Below are 20,862 nucleotides of genomic sequence, written 5' to 3' on the forward strand. Positions count from 1 at the left end.
AGTGTGTATGTATGTATATGTGTGTGTGTGTGTGTGTGTGTGTGTGTGTGTGTGTATTTAGGATAGAGCTGCCGCAAGTAAGTTCTTGTCCTTCATCAGACTGAGGTTGTGGCTGTGTGATGTTCAGCCACAGCCACACTGACTGTACCATTTGACACACATTAGATCATATGAGGATAACAGTGCCAGTGTGAACTAATAGGTTTCATAAACTGTATCCGTGCATTGTGCTTGAAATCCACATACCACTGTTAACTTGGTGCAGGAAGTGCTCTCGAACTGCATTTTTTTTTTTTTTTTTTTTTTTGCCACGAAGGGACCCGCCCCACGGTGGAGGGAAGAGTTGACTCACCGCTGATGTTTATCCTCTTCCTCTCTGCGAGCTGCTGCCTTTATGAGGCACAATGCTGCCCTCTGGTGGGGGACACACCGAGAGATGCACTGTGCGGTGTTCATTAAAATGTAAAACAAGCATATTAAAGCGCATTCATAGTGCTACCGTAGAGACAGTCTATACCAGTAGATATATACTATTATATATGATATCATTAGTTTATTATGACTCTTGCATTAATGTAAAAGCAGGATTTTACTGTTGCAGCTGGTTGAGGTTGGGCTATTTTTGAAATATTTTCCATAGGACTTTTTTTCTATTTACTATTTTCATTATTGATTAATCTGCTGGTTATTTTCTTCATTAATCGACTGATTGTTTGGTTTGTAAAAAAATATCTGAAAATAGTGAGAAATGCCACCACAATTATACCAATAAATAGCACAAAAAATATATTTAAAATTAATAATAATTAATAGATAAGTCCTGAACCAATAACATTTTTGTGCAGGAAAAATTACTTTAAAAATTATCAAAATAATATCAAGAAAAACTTTGCCATTTGCTAACTGGTTAATCAGCTCAATAGAATTAAAATATATATTATAGGGTAGAAGCAGACTAGCTTCTCATGGCTTACATTATATGATTTTTTGTTAAAATACATAAAAACGTTAAAATCAATTGTCCGTTCATTAGTCGATCAACAGAAGATATATATCTCTCTTTCTTTCTCTCTCTCTCTCTCTATACATATATACTGTACACTGTATATAGCAAAACATTATATGACATAACATTTGTATTTTCAGTCAGGTGAAAGACATTACATGTAGTGATGACACTTCTTCAGTCTGTGGACAAATAATCTACTAAAGTCTAAACAAGCCAACATCCAACAGTGGCCTAATATTATTATGAATAATATTTACTTTCTGCCACATAGTTCCACATCTTAAATTATATTTTGTTCAGGTAAGACTGTTGTTGTGTTTATGTATCTGCAATGCCAGTCTAAGTAGTCTGATTGGATTGGAAATGTAAAATATATATTTTTGTTATAATAAATCACACAAATACATTGTATTTTGGTTTCATTTTGCAATAATGACAGACACGGTACTTTTCAACACATGTATCCCTATCAGTTGCTTACCATAGATGTTTTGTTTTTGTTAGTCAAACATGAGAACTTTTAGCATAAAAAGTGGAATATCTAGACTTTTACAATAAAGATGAATAACACATGTACGATGTTTTTAGCAGTTGTCAGAACGACACGTGAACTGATATTTCATTATGGTATGTTGCATTTGATTGGCGCACTTCCTGTCTGATCTGCCTCCTGTGGGGCACACAGACTTTTGCATTGTCATTTATCTCTGCATTCAGCACAAACAGCGTTGATGTCAGTGATACAGTGGGGATAAGAGGTGTCCATCACTCTGATGGCCTTCAGAAGAATCCATCTGACCTTCACACTTCCTGATAACCGTATGAACCCCGTCACTTCCACACATAAACCAACAGTCTATCACCTGCAAAGTGATGCCAATCTGGGTGACACCAGAATGACATTTTTACAGCACCTTCTGATAACCGATGACATTAGTACAACGGTGGTTGAGCATTGTTGACATGAGTGAATGGAACCAATTCTTGACCTTTGCTGATTTTGTTTCCAGTGTTACTCATACATGCGGCATTTATACAGTGAGTTATTAAACAAACAATGCAGCGTTGTAGACTGAATGTGCAACTGCTGCTTCTTCACTAAAAGAACTGACTAAAATAACTGACTTCCTAAAGACACAGTCAGTTAGTCAGTAAATATAGGAAGTTGTAGGGGCAGTAAATATGGATGGATCACTGGCCCTCATCAATTTACTGCAAATTAAAACCGATATTTAAGATTTGATTTTAGAGCTTATTTTGAGGAGTAATATGATCCATCCTGTATGCATAGATATATATGTGTATGTATCTGCGTTTATTTAAATATGTATGGTTTTGCTTTTTCATTCCAATATTTCTACAAAGGCCTGCTTTGGGAATTTTTTATTCTTCTCTTCACTGACCCTTGAAGCACTTCATAATTGTGTCTGTTTTGAAGATTGCTACATGAAATTATTTCATATTTCTTACACTGAAAGCAGAAATTCTTCTCTTCTACTACATGTTTAAATTCTGTGATTGTGATCCAGAGAAGGGGGGATTTGGCTCTGCTGATTATCTCGTATCACTCTTGTATTTAATGTGACCCTGTCTGTGTGCTTGTTTTACACACTGGTTTATGATGTTGTATCTGGTTTTGGTGAGCCGAAGACAACTTTCAACAATATAGAAATATTATATTATATTCCAGCCAAGCCTGTTTTTACTTTATTTGCTTAGTGCACATTGCTTTTGTTGACCCTCTTGAATCTAGATTTCACCCTTCCATTAAATGACTTTAAAATATGAAACACTTTTCCACTCTCTTTAATAATGTCAGATATATATTCTGTGTGACTACCTTCAGTCTACAACTCTGCATTGTTTGTTTAATAACTCACTATACAAATCCTGCTAATATGAGTAATATTCCAGCACCAATCAGAATATCATCAAAGAAATGTACAGTGAGACCATTCAGCATTCTGCAGATGTCATTCTATAGTGAATCTTGTTTTTCTTTACAAATATTGTGAAGATTTGTCACACAGTTGCTCTCCGATGGCCGCAGTGACAATGATGATGGCAAGATGAGGGGTTGGCATGGCAACCGTGTGTCCTTGTTGAGTGTCATAGGCAGCTGATTTCACAGGTTTGGCGAATGACATGGGAGTATATCAACCCCATTCACTGGTATAATGCGTCTCTCTTACTACACAATGATCATGTTAGATTACACTATGCTGCTTCATGATAGACTTCAGATTAGTCTACTTTTTAATATAATTCTATTATCAAACCATTTTAAAATGATGTCTTTTCTTTACTTGAAATTGAATTGGAATTTGCAAATGGATGTATATAGAATCGATGTACAAAATGTGGAAACATCAGTAGCTAGAAAATACTGTAATTGTTACTGAAGTATAAATGTACCGTGAGATCAGTGTGGAAGGGCAGTTGAAGTCTTTACATCCATTTGCCACACCTAATTGATTTTGGTTGAATTACTGTCTGTTGAGGTGGCTTCAGTCAGTGCAGCCTTATCTACGTCATCCTCCGGCTAAAAGCTGAGACTTTCCTTCAACGCGTGTCTCTAGAGCTGGAAAAATAATAAGCTGATGAAACAGGTTCAGACCTCTGACCTCATTTGATGAAACTGTGCATTGGTGGGTGTGTGTGTGTGTGTTCTCAGTGGAATAAGGAAAAGCTATCAGGTCTGTAGTGAAATACACACCCACAGAGTAAAGACAGAAGATGAAGAGAATCATTGAAAATAAAGACAAGGATGGGCTGCTCAGTGATGAAACCAGTGATTGCCTATCTTGCTAATATTTCTGTGGCTCTTCAGCTGTGTGTTTCTGTGCGCCTGAATGCGTACCTTGCTCAAAGCAAACAGTTGTTGCTAGGTAAACGTGGATTACCCCCCAGATCTGGTGCAGACCTGTTTGCACACGGCCAGATGACCGAACGTATCAGTCATTATTAGTTCTGACAAGTTTAACTCACAATGCCTAACAGGCTCACTCAATTTTTAGACAAATATTGTTCATGTGAATTTAACTGGAGAGTCCTTTTGTGTAACAGTGCTCTTATTGTCGTGTTTGTGGTTTTTTTGTACAGTTTGTCTGACATGAACTGCACCTACACAACCTCCAGCCGAGAGACAGAAATAACATAGACTCTTACAACAGCTTTATCTCTGGAGCATTGTACACCCATGAATTGAGAGCCCGCTGACCCATTGTTTCCATCAGTAAACAACTCAAACAGCATCTGATGCTGGCAGTATAATTGTCATAAAAACCTTTCAACAATTGCCTATAAACACTGTTTGATTTAGGATGACATTTTAACAGCAGGACACTCTATTTTCTATTTTTTACATTGAAAAAACATAGTCTTTTAAATACAGATTTATTTAGTACAGTCCAGTATTTTCAGTCCCTGCGCTGTTTTGATATAATAGCTTAAATATGATCCATGGAACATTATGGGAAAATACATGTTTTAGTCTGTATTGAGTTTTTTCTTATTAATTCTGAATACCAGTTGCATGCAGCATTTTGTTTGTTCTGGACATCAAAACCACCATGATTTCCCCTTTAATGCTTGACTTACAACTATCACTCCTATCTCACATACAGTATAGATATTTGTAGGACTGCATCTTGCACTAAAAATGTTAATATATATAATAATAATATAATATATATTTATATATTTTTTGCAACACTGCATATTTACCCATCATAGGCTTTTGCAATTTTATGAAATTTATCATTTTTTTATTGAGTCAAAAATGTGTTAGTTTCGAGTCAAGCCAAATTATAATTGCTTGTAACCATCTGAACCTTTCAGAGATTTCTGAATCACTGTACAACTTATCATACTTATAATCATCAACTCTCATAAGTCTTCTTTCTTCTATTTCAAATAAAGTCACATTATAGAGTTTTTGTGTTTTTATGTATAGCCTATATCCTTTCTGTGATAAAAATAAAATAACTAATAACATTTTCAGTCTTCTATATGCACACAATGTCTCAGTGCTAGCACTAGTATGAACACTGACAACGTTACAGTAATAATCACAAAGATTAAAAAGCAATGTGTTATTGAGAAAAGGGAAATTAAACTGTAAATCCTTTTCTACAAAGGATTTTACTTTTAAGAAACTGCATTTGTATTTGACTTGAGTAGTTCCAGTTTATTATCGGCTATGGTTATTATGTATGTATATGTACATGATAATTTTTCTTTCAAAAAAAGATCAGTTTATAAAATATGATGCATTATTATTATTAAAACGTATCCGCTAAAACATTAAGACGCAACTTACATGTTAATGCATCAGTGATAATACTAGAATAATGTATTATATGTTATATGTTAAGGTAACACTGACAAAAATCATTCTGCTGCATAATAAGATATTTTACTTTTGATGCTTAACTAGTATATTAAACTGATCGTTTTACATTTTTAATGCATTTTGGATTTTTTTTGCACCGTGGCACTGCTTGTCTGTGATTTAACCTTGTTCTTTACTCTGTATTTGTTGTAACAGTCTCCTCGGCTGCTGGAGAGTGACCCATTTCCTTTCCCATCACTGCAGTGTTTGGTTTCATCTCATCTCCTGATGAGAATCTGCCGCGAGAACAAGGAGCTGTCCGCGGTGCTGAAACATCTCTCTCTCTCTCTCTCTCTCTCTCTCTCTCTCTCTCTCTCTCTCTCTCTCTCTCTCCTGGTGACGTGAGAACAGAGGGTGTGTGTGTGTGTGTGTGTGTGTGTGTGTGTGTGTGTGTGTGTGTGTGTGTGTGTGTGTGTGCGTGTTATTGATTGACATCGGTTTCTCGATAAGCTTAAGTACAAAACAGGAGAAGAGCAGTCAGGCGTCGGATTGTCTGTCGCAGATTAACAGTGGACGGAGGCTGCAGTGATTCATAATAATGATAATGTATAATGATCTAAGTAAGCTCTGTTATAGGATCACATAGGACATATTTTATTGTTGTGTTTCTTCCTTATGACTCCTCCTCCTCCTCCAGGGACCAGCAGCGGGATATTTTTAGTCGGATCTCCCTCTCTCCCTCCTCCTCGCGTTCAGACTTTCTCCCCCCAGGGACTCGAACTCACATCTTACCAAAGGTGGACGCCAAACTGACGTCAGAGCATCCGTAATTTGACGTGTGTAGCCTGCACCCCCCTCCCACCCCTCCATCGCGACCACACACGCAACACACGAACCAGCACTCCCTATCAGCAGTATTTCCTCTCCTTGGCGGACCAATAACGCGCAGTTTTACGCTCCCTCCACCTCAGCCAGCTGTTTCTTAAGGAATAAACAGAGAGCAGGGAGATCTCTTTATTATCGCCACTAAACATTTAAATCTCGGACTTCTGGCTGCTTTTCTTTGGAGCATCTCAGCTGTTGGCACATTATTAGATTTTTTTTCATCTGGTTGAATTTCCTCTGAGATGGAAGTGAGATGTCGTCCAGCGGTGATGTGTTGTGTTTTTGCCATCCTCTGCTCCGTGGTTCCCCGGTCTCTGGCGTCCTCATACAGGGACCGACAGTACCTGAACGAGTGGGCAGTGGAGATCCCAGGCGGACTGGCCGCTGCAGAGTTGATCGCCAAAGAGCTGGACTACCAGCTGGTTCGGCAGGTAGGCACCAACGCCCCGCAGCGGTTTCAAGCGAGCTGAAGAAAAAAAAGAAGCTTAGAATGATCACAAAAGGCAGCTTTTTAATGAGTGGACCTATTGTTTATTTGGCGTGATATTCAAGCAAACTGGGGCCTTAATGATGCTGTAAAAGTCTAATTGTACTTCTAATGTAACAGCAGCCGTAAAAGCAAAAATGAAATCATGAAATGTTAATGAAGCCTGCAGCCTGCAATATCAGTTGTGGGCTGTGTTGTAATAGAAAAGGAGGCAATAGCTGTATCAATTATTCTTTGCTTGATAAGGCCATTAGACTGAGAAACTCGTTGCTTTTATGATAGCCCAAAAGCACACATTGTATTTTCAGCACCTAAAGGAGTGGGGGGGTTAATTAATCTATGACTCACTGTTTACACACTTTTGATGACTCGGTTTTCATTTCCCAGTACTACATCTCTGTTTTTTCCCAGCATTTTAGACTGACCGATGCTGTCTTCTCCTATACAAACACATTAGAGTCTAGGCTGGACACTTCATTAATTTGTATCTGTGTAGCTCTGAATAGCAGCAGATCAATGATTAACTGAACTTTCAGGTGTCATGGATACTGAGATACATTATATCATCAGTGTATCATCTTCATCACTCAAAATCAGATTTTATATTAGATGACATTCATTTAGAAGACACTAATGTTCAGAGTGATTCACAATTAAAGCGTCAAGCCTCTAAAAGAACAAGAGAACAATAGCTAGATGTCATCAAAAATCGTATACTTTGCATTGTTCAATAGTGTAATGGGGATTGTGGCATCAATGTGGATATAATTTGCTCTGCTTTAACTAAGGATGCATGTAATGCATCCACAGAAAAGCATACTAGTGTAGGGCTGTGTATTGCCAAGACTTTGGTGATACACAACTTATCATGATACAGTCGATATATTGTGATTTTAAATCTAATTCTGGGAAAACTGTCATAGTATAAAGAACACACCACCATATGCATGAAATCTGAGTTTAAAAAATGTTTACACTTTTATACAACCAAAACAGTGGAATCTGTATTTGTATTTATTACAGCCCTTGTAACATCCAACATTATAGTCCCCGGTTTATGTTTACAACACTGCTATCTAGCGGTTGAAGGTTTTAACACAAAAACCGATACAGTGTTTTTGAGAATCGATACAATATCTCAAGTGTTTTTTCCGTATTTTCTTACTCCACTAATGACATTAGCTTTTCAGTTCATGGAAATAAAAACTGTAAAGACTGCGTGTCTAATAATTATCTGATTTCCAACTATGTAGTTTACTATCCGCTTCATAAAAACACCACACACTTTATAACAGATCAAATAAAGGGCAGAAATTGAGATATAACCCTGTGGTGAAATTTACTGCCTGAATGAGCGCACGTGAGAGATAATAATGTTTCTAGACGTGCAGAACAGGCTTCAGTGACCAGATGGTTGGTATTATGTCATTTCCTGGGGAATATTCAGTCTCTTGTCTTCCTCTCTGCAGATTGGGGCCCTGGAAGACCATTTCTTGTTCAAACACCGCAATCATCCTAGCAGAATGAAACGAAGTGCCAGCCATATCACCAGACGGCTGTCGGAGGATGACCGGGTGAGTGGACACTTTTAGCCTGTCCTGCCCTGCGCACAATAATCTTGTCTCATTTTAAAAGACTCAAGAAACCAAATGTCTCCACTTGTTGTTGGTTTGTGCAGGTGTTGTGGGCAGAGCAGCAGTACGAGAAACAGCGCAACAAGCGAGCATCACTCGGGGAGTGCAGGGACTGTCCAGTGGATAAGCTGTTTGATGATCCCATGTGGAACCAGCAGTGGTACCTGGTGAGTCTTCAATAATGCTTGAATATCACTTGCCTGTCTCAGCATTGGTTGAGTAAGTACGTGAGAAATTCAACCAGTGGGTCAATAATGAATCTATTTATTGCTGATTTAAAGCTGTCGTGCACATTTTGGAAAATATTTGAACACTGTGTACTTTCTGAGCTCCGTAAACCACAGATTTAGGTTGATATCCAATATGTCATGTACTTTGTGTATGGCTGAGCCTTCTGTTTACATGCAGCTGGTCTGTCCTCCCCTGAGACTCTGTGAAAGCCCTGCAAGTGCTGGACAGCTCCACACTGTTCACTGCTCTGTCCTGACCATTGACAGTATATATAGGTCCACATAGGCAGCTCGTGCCTCTAACAGTGCATGCACATTTTCATGAACACAGGACTGTGTCAGTAAGTTTGTACACATGCATGCATGTGTAGAGCTTACTACTTTTTCAAAAAAAAGGGGGGGCATGAAAACAACGAAACAATAGCATGCTATCAAGCAGTTCTAGCCAAAGAGCCATTTGCTTAATTGGTAACACAGAGTGTGTGGAGATGAGAGGGCTGGAGAGACTATAATCCAGCAGGATGGAGTAGAGTTAGAGCACCATGCATTAAGTCCCAATTTACCCTGAATGGGATGTTTTAGCCAACTGAGGCTAAGTAGTAACAGACAACAGTAGCTTGTCACAGCTGTGCATCCTCTTCTAGATCCATTACTAACACATTCACTTTGTCCTGACCCCGACATCACCACTTTGAATGACATCTTTACTGATTTTGATCCATTCATAAGCTTAGAGTGAACTTGCCGACTGCCCCGCTGTCCACAGCACATACATGCTACAGTAGATATAAAAGTGTTTGAATGCATTTGGAGCAAAAGGGATGGACTATTTTGGATGCTGCTTAGATTTCTTTATTGTACAAGATCAAACCAACATTGCAACTAACAATTATTTTCATTATTCATTAATCTAAAGATTATTATTTCAATGAATTGACAAATCGTATGGTCAGAAAATTGTGTATAGTCTGATTTCTTCTTGGTCCAAAACCCAAAGATATCAAATTTACAATGACATAAAATGGATAAAGTCTGCTTAAAAAATGAGTTGAACAATTAATCAATTACCAGAAAAAATGCTATTGATTGATAATGGCATATATCTACCAACATGTAACAATCAATACAACTATTAATCTAAATTAAATAGTAAATCAAACGCATTAAAACTAAAAAAAGCCTCAATGTAAAACTCACATTACAAAATCTGAGAATAAAATATCAAGAAAAAAAGAATTAAAGACGATTTGTGAAGCCTGAGAAGGAGATCACAACCTATTCACCACAATCTGTTGTAAGCTGCAGCAAAATTACATGATCTCTGCTATTATATATCAATCCACGTCACCGGGATTAATGGGTTAGTTAGGTCAGCCGGATTGATCATTAAACTGATCACATTCAGCGAGGCAAAGTCAGTGAATCATCTTTAGCTCGTCACCATCAAATGTTTTGTTCCTGAGGATGTGTATGTTAATGTGTGTTGCATCACTGTTTGTGTGAGTGCATTTGGGAAAGAGAGAGGGAGATTCAGCTTCCACTTCTCCGCACCTGCACTAACCGAACATGAGTCACACGCTTGTGGGGAATAAGAAAACAAATTGAGATGAATCATTTTTGCCGATGAGGGATGATGACACTAATGGAATTGGCCTTAAAGTGCCGCTTAGTATATTTCCACATCAGCCCAGGTCTGTGTCACTCCACAGGATACTTTATAGTTCATCTAGAGCCTTATGATTCATCCTCCATGTCTGTACAATAAGGACAAAGCTATGTAGAAATAGGTAAAACACTAGAAAGGAAAAAAGCTGCCAGGTGTCACCTTTATACCTCAGTCACTCTGCTGTGATGACATTATCTTTTGTCCCGTTTTTTTACCACACGTATGATAATGAGGGACAGGGTAGAGGTTAGAAGACAGTGACGTTAGCAGCCCTGATGATCACCGACATAAGAGTGAGGGTGGAGCTGTGTGACGAGGGGCAGAGGCCGGTGACTGAGCCATGTAATGGTGGCGGAGGAGAGAGCTGGGCCCCGAGAACAGGATGAGTGTCTTTATCTATCACGAGTGGGTGACTGCCTGATAATTTAATCAGGGAGTGACTCATACTTGTAGCCTGAAATTCCTACTGCCTGTGTGTGTGTGTTTGAGAGAGAGAGAGAGAGAGGGGGGGGCAGAGAGAGGGTATCCATGGCTGTGCAAGTGTCAGTCTGTGTTAATCAGGAATCTGTGTGTGTGTGTGTGTGTGTGTGTGTGTGTGGGTGTGTGTGTGTGTGTGTGTGTGTGTGTGTCCACTCACTCATTGTATATGTGATCGGTGCAGAGAGACTTGCATAAGCTATTGCTGTGTGTGTGTGTGTGTGTGTGTGTGTGTGTGTGTGTGTGTGTGTGTATGCTGTGTATCATTCAAATCTATGCATAGCAGGCCACTGAGAGCCCCCTCGGCTGCTACCAGCATCAACAAGTGAGTCATTTGGTGTTACACCAAAACAAGCAAACTGTAGATATGAGCTTGTCCTCTCCAGCGAAATGGCTACTGAAACACATTGTGTTAAAGTAGAACATCTGCTGTGTATTTACATTGAGATTTGCGTTCTATTCACTGTCAGCTGGGACTGACAATGTCCAAAGAGAAACAGAGATGCAAGCGAGAGGATAGGGTGAAAACAGGGAATCAAAGTGGGAGCCAAGGAGAGGGAGAAAAAAGACGATACATCACAGGGATGACTCACATCTTAGGGTGGCGGTCTGCAGTGTCTGTGCATAATGCGCAAAGAGCAAAAGAGCAAAGTAAGATCTTTTTTTAGTCTTAGCTGTCTCCCAGCTCTGAATCACACTCTTCTCCAGGCAGGCAGGCATTGGCCCCGCTCACTCTCCCCCGCTGATTTCCCATTTAAAACAGGCTCGGCACCCCCTTCGCTCGCTGTGTGATATTATATAGCCTTAGAGACGGATTGCTCAATAATCCGACAGGGGGATTGAAAGTGAGTCGAGCCAGAACTGTGGGTTGAAGCACAGCACATCTCTAGGCATCGTGAGGCATCTTGTGGGTTAAATTAATCAGTAGAGTTGCTGTATTGGATAACACCAAAGCCGGTATCATTATGACCCTCTGGCAGCAATCTGCCTACAAGTGGCCATAAGAGTGGATTCAAGCCTTGACAAAAGAAAAACCAACAACCCAGTAATTAATTTCTGTAAAGGTCAGTGCAAGCTGGGAGACTTTGGCTGACCTTTATTAGCATATATGATGATACTTAAAGAGCCTGTTTAGTTGAAGTGCTCAGAGATCATTTACACACATTTTTGTTAGAATTACAGATGTGTAATTTTGTAATTTTGTCTTTTCAGCAAGACACACGAACTTCTTCCTCGCTGCCGAAGCTGGACCTGCATGTGATCCCCGTGTGGCAGAAAGGCATCACAGGAAAAGGAGTGGTCATCACCGTTCTGGACGACGGGCTGGAGTGGAACCACACAGACATCTACTCCAACTACGTAAGACACCGTTTCCATGGAGACAGCCTCCGTCGTCTGGGTCTGCCGTTGCCCTAGCAACGCTGCTGGTGACACCTTACAAGGCGATTCATGAAGACAGTAATACATCTTCTATATGATAATGTCTGCCTCCAGAGAGCTTATTTGGTTTTTAATTCCTGGATGCAAATTGGAATGACTCCACTCTTTGCATTCAGGGATGCAGAATTTGCAAGTATTCCTACTTCCTCCAAGAATGTTTGACAGTGAAGGGGGATGCAGATAATTACAAGCTGGTGAGAGTGAACATGGCTGAATGGGAGCCGAAGGAGGTTTCATCTTGGCATACTTTCTCCTGTTGAGAGGAAGTCTAAACGCCTTAAAAAGCCCCATCTGTGGTTTGGTTTCAAACAGTACTGTCGTTCTAAGAAAGACAGCCGCAACTGCCTCGCCAGTGAGAAAGAACGAAAGAGAAAGAAAGAGGGTTGGGGGAGGGAAAGAAGGAAATAATGTATGACAACAGGGCTGATAGAAACAACTCCCACTGTAATTAAGTTAATGCTGATTAATCAAAGAGGCTCAATCAACCGAGACGCTCATCCTTAATAATCAAGGCATATGAGCGGCGTGCATTTGTATAACTACAGCAGTAATCCTAAAATGACAATCAGGCATCTGATTTAAATCGGATATTAAGGCTTACTGTGAAGCTGAAACTGAAAGTAGTCTCTAGGATAACGAATTTTATCTGATTTCCTGTTTAATAAGAACATACTTACCTTATTACTAAGTACATTTTATTATATTTTCTAGTGCAGAGGAATGATGGGAGAGACAAAAACAGAGGACAGACATACCACGCACAGTGTAGCATTTAAACCCTGCTGTTTGTCCAACTATGACACGAGCCTCAGGCAAAAAAAACATTTTCAAGCAATCTGAATGTTTCAAAAGATAGCTGTTGACAGGCATTAATGTGTCTACTCTTGTCACCTATCATATGTGTCTACATGACAGCAGATTGACCCTGACAAATCTGTGTTTGAAGCCTTCGTCACTGATGCACACTAACATCATCTCAGCTTATCTAAAGATATACCTGACAGTTTTCTGTCTGTTGTTTTTAAAGGATGCAGCAGCCAGCTACGATTTCAACGACAACGACCCAGACCCTTTCCCCAGATACGACTCCACTAATGAAAACAAGTGAGTTATCTGCTGAGGAGCGAGAGTCTGACATTACCTCACCTTCCTTTTTTTTATGAAACCATTTTGTTGCTTGGGCTTGGTGCAGTATCCTTCCCAATGTATTAGTAAGTGAGCATAAAGTTGGCACAAATTGGCTAAATGTGGTAAAAGCAGATTGTGCCAAAGGATTGGAAAACAGTTCTTTCAGTGGATTCAGTTTACTGCCTCTCCTGCTTCTCCTCTCCAAGTGTTTCAGACCATAGCTGAAGTTAATGACTCACCCTCTGCTAGTTGTCTCTCACATACACACACACACACACACACACACACACACTCCTCTCCGCCAACAGCCCTGTGTTTTTTTTGTTATCCATATAATGAACAGTTCAAAGCCTATTCTTCAACATGAATAATCACAGAGCCACACAACCAGAGAACCTCCATGACCCTGTCATCACAATCAATATTTTTTGCTCTAAACATGACATTTTATGAGAGATTAGAGTTATGTAATCAAGCAATACAGTGGCCTCCTGTAAAACGTTTTGCATCCTACGAAATAACAGGAAAAAAAAGGCAGGAAAATCGTTTAAAATAATCATTAGGGACAAACAATGCAGTGAAACTCCAAATAAGCTGCCAAATAAGCACATGAGAAAGAACATTTGCTGTATATGTATAAATGTATATATATTTTACAATGTATACAAAAATCACACACAATGATACAGTTCTGACTTGATGAATATATGAAACTTATACAGAATTAGTGAGAAAGACACACTTAAAATATTAAGTGTATATTAAATTGTATTAAATATGTAATTTGATAATAGACATGGGACCAGGTGTGCTGGGGAGATCGCTATGCAGGCAGACAACAATAAATGTGGCGTTGGAGTGGCATACAACTCCAAGGTTGGAGGTAAGAGCTTTTTCTTTTTGTGAATATCGAGTTGTGTTTTTGAGCTTCACATTAAACGTTATTTACATCTGTGTCTGTGTGCCCACTGTGTTTTTGTGACTGAGAGTAAAATTGTTATTTAAAAGTTCTGTTGCAGTTTATGTGTAAAAAATAATAAAACAATAATTATGCGCCATCATTTCTAAACAGGCTCGAATAGAATAGGACACAAAGAGCAACCATCATGTGCTTTGTGTTCCAAGTTCTGCCTTTAGGTAATATGCCTGCACATCTTTTATTATTTATTGCCAGTAGGGATGGAGACCTGATTTTTTACACCAGATGGTTGCATAACATCACTCTCCAAAATTACTGAGATCCAATCCACCTAAACAATGGCTGACAATTTTAAAGCTGCAACATCTGAAGGGCCAGGGTGGCCAGCTGGTTATTGTCCCAGAAGCACCTGCATCTTAAAATACGAATCAAAAATCTTGCTGCCCTAAAATAAAACCATTATATTTATAACCTTAAAATTAAGTGTTTTAATACACTTTCTCTTAATTTACTTTAATGAGTTAATGAGCATTGTCTGATATCAACTTTCCTTTCGATAAATTAATGGTACATCCATGAATTTCAGTACCAGTATGCAATGAATAACCGAAAAGGTAACTGTGCTATAACACTCCTGCCTCTCTCTCTGCTCAGGGATTCGTATGCTGGATGGAATTGTGACTGATGCTATTGAGGCCAGCTCTATTGGATTCAATCCAAACCATGTGGACATCTACAGTGCCAGCTGGGGACCCAACGACGATGGCAAGACAGTCGAGGGCCCTGGCCGCCTGGCCCAGAAGGCGTTTGAATATGGCATCCAGAAGGTAGACAATAAGACAGGCGGTTTTTACTCACTTTTAGCTTGTGTGATCTCAGACTAATGGGAGCTACTAGCTGAAGCAGTGATGGGAATCAGATAGAACATAATCAATAAGGACAATGTATGCAGCTGCTAGGAATGACAAAATGCCATTGGTTAATGTTAGCAAAGATTTACATTAGACTGTGTCTTTTTTATCCCAGAGTCACCTAGAATTATTACACCGAATAGCATAAAAAAATTATAGAAAATGCTTAAATCATTTCCATAACAGTATTTTGGCAGTAGTAGTAGGTTTGCAATATCAGTATCTGATACAACACCATATCTGGCATTTCTTGCCGTCTTCAACTCTCTCTCCGTCTTGTCCTCTGCAGGGCCGCGGTGGGAAAGGCTCTATCTTTGTCTGGGCATCAGGTAATGGTGGCCGCCAAGGCGATAACTGTGACTGTGACGGTTACACAGACAGCATCTACACTATCTCAATCAGCAGTGCCTCCCAGCAGGGCCTGTCCCCGTGGTACGCTGAGAAGTGCTCCTCCACTCTGGCTACAGCATACAGCAGCGGAGACTACACCGACCAGAGGATTGTAAGTAACTACACCTGTTAGGTTACGCCATGTCAAGTAATGTCAGGTAGTTTTGTTCAAGGGACATGTAAGGTTATCTTAATCCATGCATCTTTTTCATGTTACACTTTGCCTACTTGCTTTCAGACTAGTGCTGATCTGCACAATGAGTGCACTCAGACTCACACTGGAACTTCGGCCTCCGCCCCCCTGGCTGCTGGAATATTTGCCCTGGCACTGGAACAAAAGTATGCAACACCGCAAATTACTTGTTACTGACAATCTGCAAGTGATACTTTAATGCATTACAATGGATTTAACTTAATCTGGCACTTCTATATCAATATCAGTAAATTCTGACAGGTCTGCCTACGTGTCCATTTCCCTCCCTCAGTCCAGATCTTACCTGGAGAGACCTGCAGCACATTGTGGTGTGGACCTCAGAGTTCGATCCTTTGGCCAATAACCCGGGCTGGAAGAGGAACGGAGCAGGGCTAATGGTCAACAGCCGTTTCGGCTTTGGCCTTCTCAACGCGAAAGCCCTGGTCGACCTCGCCGACCCAGCCACCTGGAAACATGTGCCTGAAAAGAAGCAATGTATCGTCAGGGATGATTCTTTCCAGCCCAGGTTTGTGAACACATCGCAATACAGTGTGTGCAGATTTGGCTATCTCAACATGGTTAAGTTTGTGAAAAAACTGTTAAAATTCCCTGGTGTAGTCTACACGACATTTTGAGTCCTACAAAGTAAACTATGTGTGCTATTGAAGATGCATCTGTTACTTTTTGAGTGGAGTCATGGGCAGCAACAAGTCTTAAGCCTGGGAGGGTTTTCTGTGCCATTAAAATGAATAAAAAATATCTCAAAAAGTTTTTTTTAATGATGACAGCTGGGTACATTTAAATTTGAGGTCAATGATTAACTCTAAACATGTTGATAAATGCTAATTGTTAAACAGTGGGATTAAATGTCTAAATCTAAAAGCTGCTAAACATGGACAGAAACTCCCAGCCAAGACTCTCCCGGCCTTCTGTTGTCTCACCAGATGTTTTGTGTGCTTTGTGGATTAATGACCCACGAAAATCCTTGAAATAACTTTTGGTCGCACATTGTTCCTTCAATTGACAGCAGGGAAGGTCAACTGAGTTCTGTGTTCCTTTAAGTGTCTATTCTGCGATTTGCTTTGGATTATGAGACTCAATAGCACCAACACCCAGTTTCCCCATTACCTTGCTACATCCCCGTCTAATCCCGAGGATTTGGCTCTACATTTCCGTCAATGCTTAGTGGTCTACAACCCCCTGAGCTTTATGCCAGCTTGAACATGGAAATCCTTTCATTCATGTCTGGGAGAGATGGGGATTAACTGTTTTTGCAAATGAATGACCAAAGGCATCCAAATCTGTCTCTGCATTTTATGTATGCTTGTGATGTGCTAAATATTTCCCAAATTTGGGGTTGCTATAAAACTATCACACATTATAATGTAATATATGCAGTGGGCACAGCAGTAATAGGTTTTCCTCCACCTTGCTGTTGTTTTCCAGACCAATGTATGGTAATGAGAAGGCAACTACAGGGAGAGCTGTTTGTGTGTCTCATTCCCTGCTATTTTAATTCACCCCACAGGGAGCTGAAGGCAGCAGGGGAGATCACTATAGAGATTCCAACCAAAGCCTGTGTGGGGCAGGAAAACGCAGTCCGCTCATTGGAACATGTGCAGGTGGAGGCCAGCATTGAGTACACCAGAAGAGGGGACCTGCACATAACACTCACCTCCCCAGCCGGTTAGAGACGTGCACACACACACACACACACACACACACACAAACATTTTTGTGTGAAATAATCAAGTTCTCAACTGATCTATCCCTTTGGATTCTCCCTCAGGTACCAGTACAGTGCTGCTGGCTGAACGAGAGAGGGACACGTCTTCTAATGGCTTCAGAAACTGGGACTTCATGTCTGTCCATACATGGGGAGAAGATCCTGCTGGTACATGGACCCTAAAGATCACAGATACTGTGAGTTTCACACATATTTGGTAACATATTATTTTCACATTTCTACATGTAGCAAAAGCAAGACTACCACTATTACACACACACATTTGTTATGAACACTTAAGTATGCAAAAATATATAAGATTAAACCTGTCATATGTGCTGCAAATAGACATTACTGTAACGAATGTGTTGGCTGGTTTGTATAATTGCTGAGTCTTTGTCGGTTCTTCCTGAGATCTAACCAACATGATTTCTCCTGACAGTCGGGTCGTATGGAGAACGAGGGTCGGATTCTGAGCTGGAAGCTGATTCTTCATGGAACGTCAGAGAAGCCAGAGCACATGAAGAAACCTAGAGTGTACACGCCCTACAACGCTGTGCAGAATGACCGCCGTGGTGTGGAACATATGGATGACATGATGGAAGTGAGTACAAAAAAACACATACTTTTTACGTTTGGATATGGAGGAAAGGAATGGATGTAATGTAAAATTAGACCTTTAAGGGCTGAACGTAGCGATACTGAAATACACTTGATATTAAGACTTAGAGTCCAAAGTCATGCTAGCTAGTGTTTCAAGCTAAATTCTAATTTCCAACACATTTGTATACTTCTGTACATTAGAAACTGTAGCACTTTGTATCACAATATGAGCACAGAGGAAAAGTACAGTTATTGTTTAAGGACTGCATTTATTTCTTTAATGCATATTATAAAACTCTGTAAGGCCAGGTGATGTATCATTTCTCTCTAAAACAAAAAGAATAGAACACAGTTATCTTGTCTATCTTCAGATGCCGACTCTGTGGGTTAGTCTCACCAATAACGTTTCTGCTCTCTGTCTGTCTGGTGACACAGGAGCCCACACAGGCCTATCCACCTCCAAAGACTGAGACTGCACAAGTCTCCCTTCCTTCCAAACCAGAGAAGGAGCACAAAAAGTCCTCAAATTCACCCTACTCCCCCTCCCTGGCCCTGCTGCGTCTCCTCCAGACGGCATTCAACAGGCAGACCCCTTCTCTGCAGCAGGCCCAGTCCGAAGTCAAAGCCTCCTCCACCTGGAGGAAGCAGCAGCCAGGCCGGAGCATTTCTCCCCCTGCAACGAGACTCCCACCAAAGATGTTGTACCAGGCTCTAGACATGATCAACAAGTACCGGGGCACCGAGGACAATGTCTACAGTGACTACACTGATGGCTTCTACAGCACCAAGCCATACAGGCACAGAGATGACCGACTGCTGCAGGCCCTGTTTGAGATGATAGATGACGGCCGCAACTGAATTCCAGGAGGAGAGGAGAGGAGAGGAGAGGAGAGGAGAGGAGAGGAGAGGAGGAAAGAGGAGAAGCAATGAGAGGAGAAGATAAAAGATAAAGATAAGCAAGGTTGTGTGTTGGTTGGGGAGCAGAGGAACAAGGCGAAGAGAAGAGAGAAAGCAGAGATAGGGTATTGGGGATAAGAAGAGTGAACGAGACGAGAAGAAATACAGGAAAGAGAATTCTTCCACTCAGATCTGTTTTCCCCCCCCAAAAAATGCTGCAAAATCGGATCCATTTACCTTTGTTTGCCAATCACCATTTATTAATTAATTCTTTCAAAATGTCCATCACAGGATTAAAAACATGGACCTGTTTAAAGCCTCTCTGCTACAAACTGAATCTCCATATAGTGAAAGTGAAAGCATTGAAATCATAAGAAAGGAGGGGAAGGCCTTGTCTCTCTTCTCTTCACTGCCTGCTCAAGCATGCCACCTTTAGAATCTAAGTTTTGTATTAGTATCTATATATAATCTATATATTATACAAAGACAATGATTGTAATATGGTTTTGAAAACACTTGACAGCTAAAATATTCACTTTCAAAAATCTTGTTTCTATTTCTAATTTTGCCATTTTACAAAGTCCCTACATTCTTTTTCACTATTATGGAACACCTACATACTTTATTCACTTTAGAGGACAAACTGATCCTTAAAAAACTGACATAAAGTAATTAAATTAGAGTCAGCATACATTCAAAATGAAGCAAAATTTTAAATTGATCAACGATTTGAAATGTTTGAACTTTGTTGACAAAAGATTTATTCTCAGGGTGTCAACTAAGCTCAAGAGAGTAACAGAATTATATTCTGGACTCTTCTAAGTATTAAGAGAAATATATAGAGCGTAAAGGATTATTTATTATAAAAGTATGCAGATGAGACAATAAAGTTGTACCAGTACACTATTAAAAAAGAGAAAACATAAGCATCCTCTACTCTGGTAACAATGAATGACAGATGGAGCACTAGGAACTCTCAGTTGGAGTAGCGACACATTCAAAGTGAAAAAAAAAATTATCTTCTTGTGCAATTTGTTTAATTTTGTATAAGTACAATGCTGCATTAAAGGAAATATTTTTGTAAGGATCCTCATAGTTTATGGAAATAATATATACAGTATCAAACCCTTGAACAGTTTATTTTCTTGTGGCATAGTTCACTCAGTAACTGCAAAGTCAGTGTAGTTACCATAACTACAAATAAACACTGCCAAAATCTTTGCTGTCAAAAAGCTTCTGTGTATTTCAGTGAATGTGCAAATGGCTAACATGTTGTTTGTTCATCATCTGCAATATGCCAACTACAAACAGTTCCTTGAATCCTGGACAGATAATTGCAACCATATTACTTCTCTGGTATTATTTATTTGGTATTAATGGACCTATCATACTAAAGAAGCTGACCAGAAACTCTGGAGAATAGGGGCTCTGTACTGCAACCTTCAAACACATTCATCTTGAACGCCTTAATATATTCTGTAATAAATGTGTATATTCATCTTCACATGGCGTAGATTCATTTACAGACGCTAGTGTAAGTGTTTATTACATGAATAGTTATGAATCCCCTATGCAGAGTCTCTATCCTCCAGCTTGGAACTGCCTGCCCCGCTTCTCTGCCAACAAGGTGACAGGAAAAAAGATGTTTGGGAACAACGCTTCACATACACCCTGTAATTTAATCATTCTTTAGTGTAGCCCGTGCTGTTTACTTCATGTTTTTGTTTTTGACTGAATCTTCAGTCCAAAGTTGTTTACACAAACCAATATTATGTTGCAATTTCTGTATGGATGTACAAAAAAAGTAATGAGATTTATCGTAATAAACTGCAAATCAACCTCTTGAGTCTGTTTGAGTCTCTGGCAGCACACAGTAAATCTACGGGTTTACATCAGCTGTGGCTAACAAACAGTAACCACCTATAATATAGGGC

At 39.8% G+C, this 20,862-nt stretch overlaps 1 protein-coding gene across 1 annotated transcript; it reads left to right on the forward strand.

The window, feature by feature from the left end:
• Nucleotides 1–6,067: 6,067 nt before the first annotated feature.
• Nucleotides 6,068–20,766, forward strand: pcsk1 (proprotein convertase subtilisin/kexin type 1). Its single transcript, XM_051415723.1, has 14 exons — nt 6,068–6,658; nt 8,184–8,288; nt 8,393–8,515; nt 11,934–12,080; nt 13,189–13,265; nt 14,084–14,172; nt 14,863–15,035; nt 15,409–15,621; nt 15,748–15,848; nt 15,995–16,228; nt 17,231–17,388; nt 17,492–17,625; nt 17,871–18,032; nt 18,467–20,766. Exons 1-14 carry the CDS (start codon nt 6,470–6,472, stop codon nt 18,887–18,889), a joined length of 2,328 nt encoding a protein of 775 aa, XP_051271683.1. The 5' UTR covers nt 6,068–6,469; the 3' UTR covers nt 18,890–20,766.
• The last annotated feature ends 96 nt before the right edge of the window (nt 20,767–20,862 follow it).

The sequence above is a fragment of the Dicentrarchus labrax genome, unplaced genomic scaffold, assembly GCF_905237075.1.
Source record: "Dicentrarchus labrax unplaced genomic scaffold, dlabrax2021, whole genome shotgun sequence".
In the NCBI taxonomy this organism is placed as follows: Eukaryota; Metazoa; Chordata; class Actinopteri; family Moronidae; genus Dicentrarchus; species Dicentrarchus labrax.

What these genes read in the sequence shown, in the direction of transcription:
- pcsk1 (XM_051415723.1), top strand. Translation starts at nt 6,470, where the DNA reads ATGGAAGTGAGATGTCGTCCAGCGGTGATGTGTTGTGTTTTTGCCATC. An exon ending in CCCTAAAGATCACAGATACT is followed by an intron (nt 17,626 to 17,870) that starts GTGAGTTTCACA and finishes TTCTCCTGACAG; the next exon opens with TCGGGTCGTATGGAGAACGA. An exon ending in ATATGGATGACATGATGGAA is followed by an intron (nt 18,033 to 18,466) that starts GTGAGTACAAAA and finishes CTGGTGACACAG; the next exon opens with GAGCCCACACAGGCCTATCC.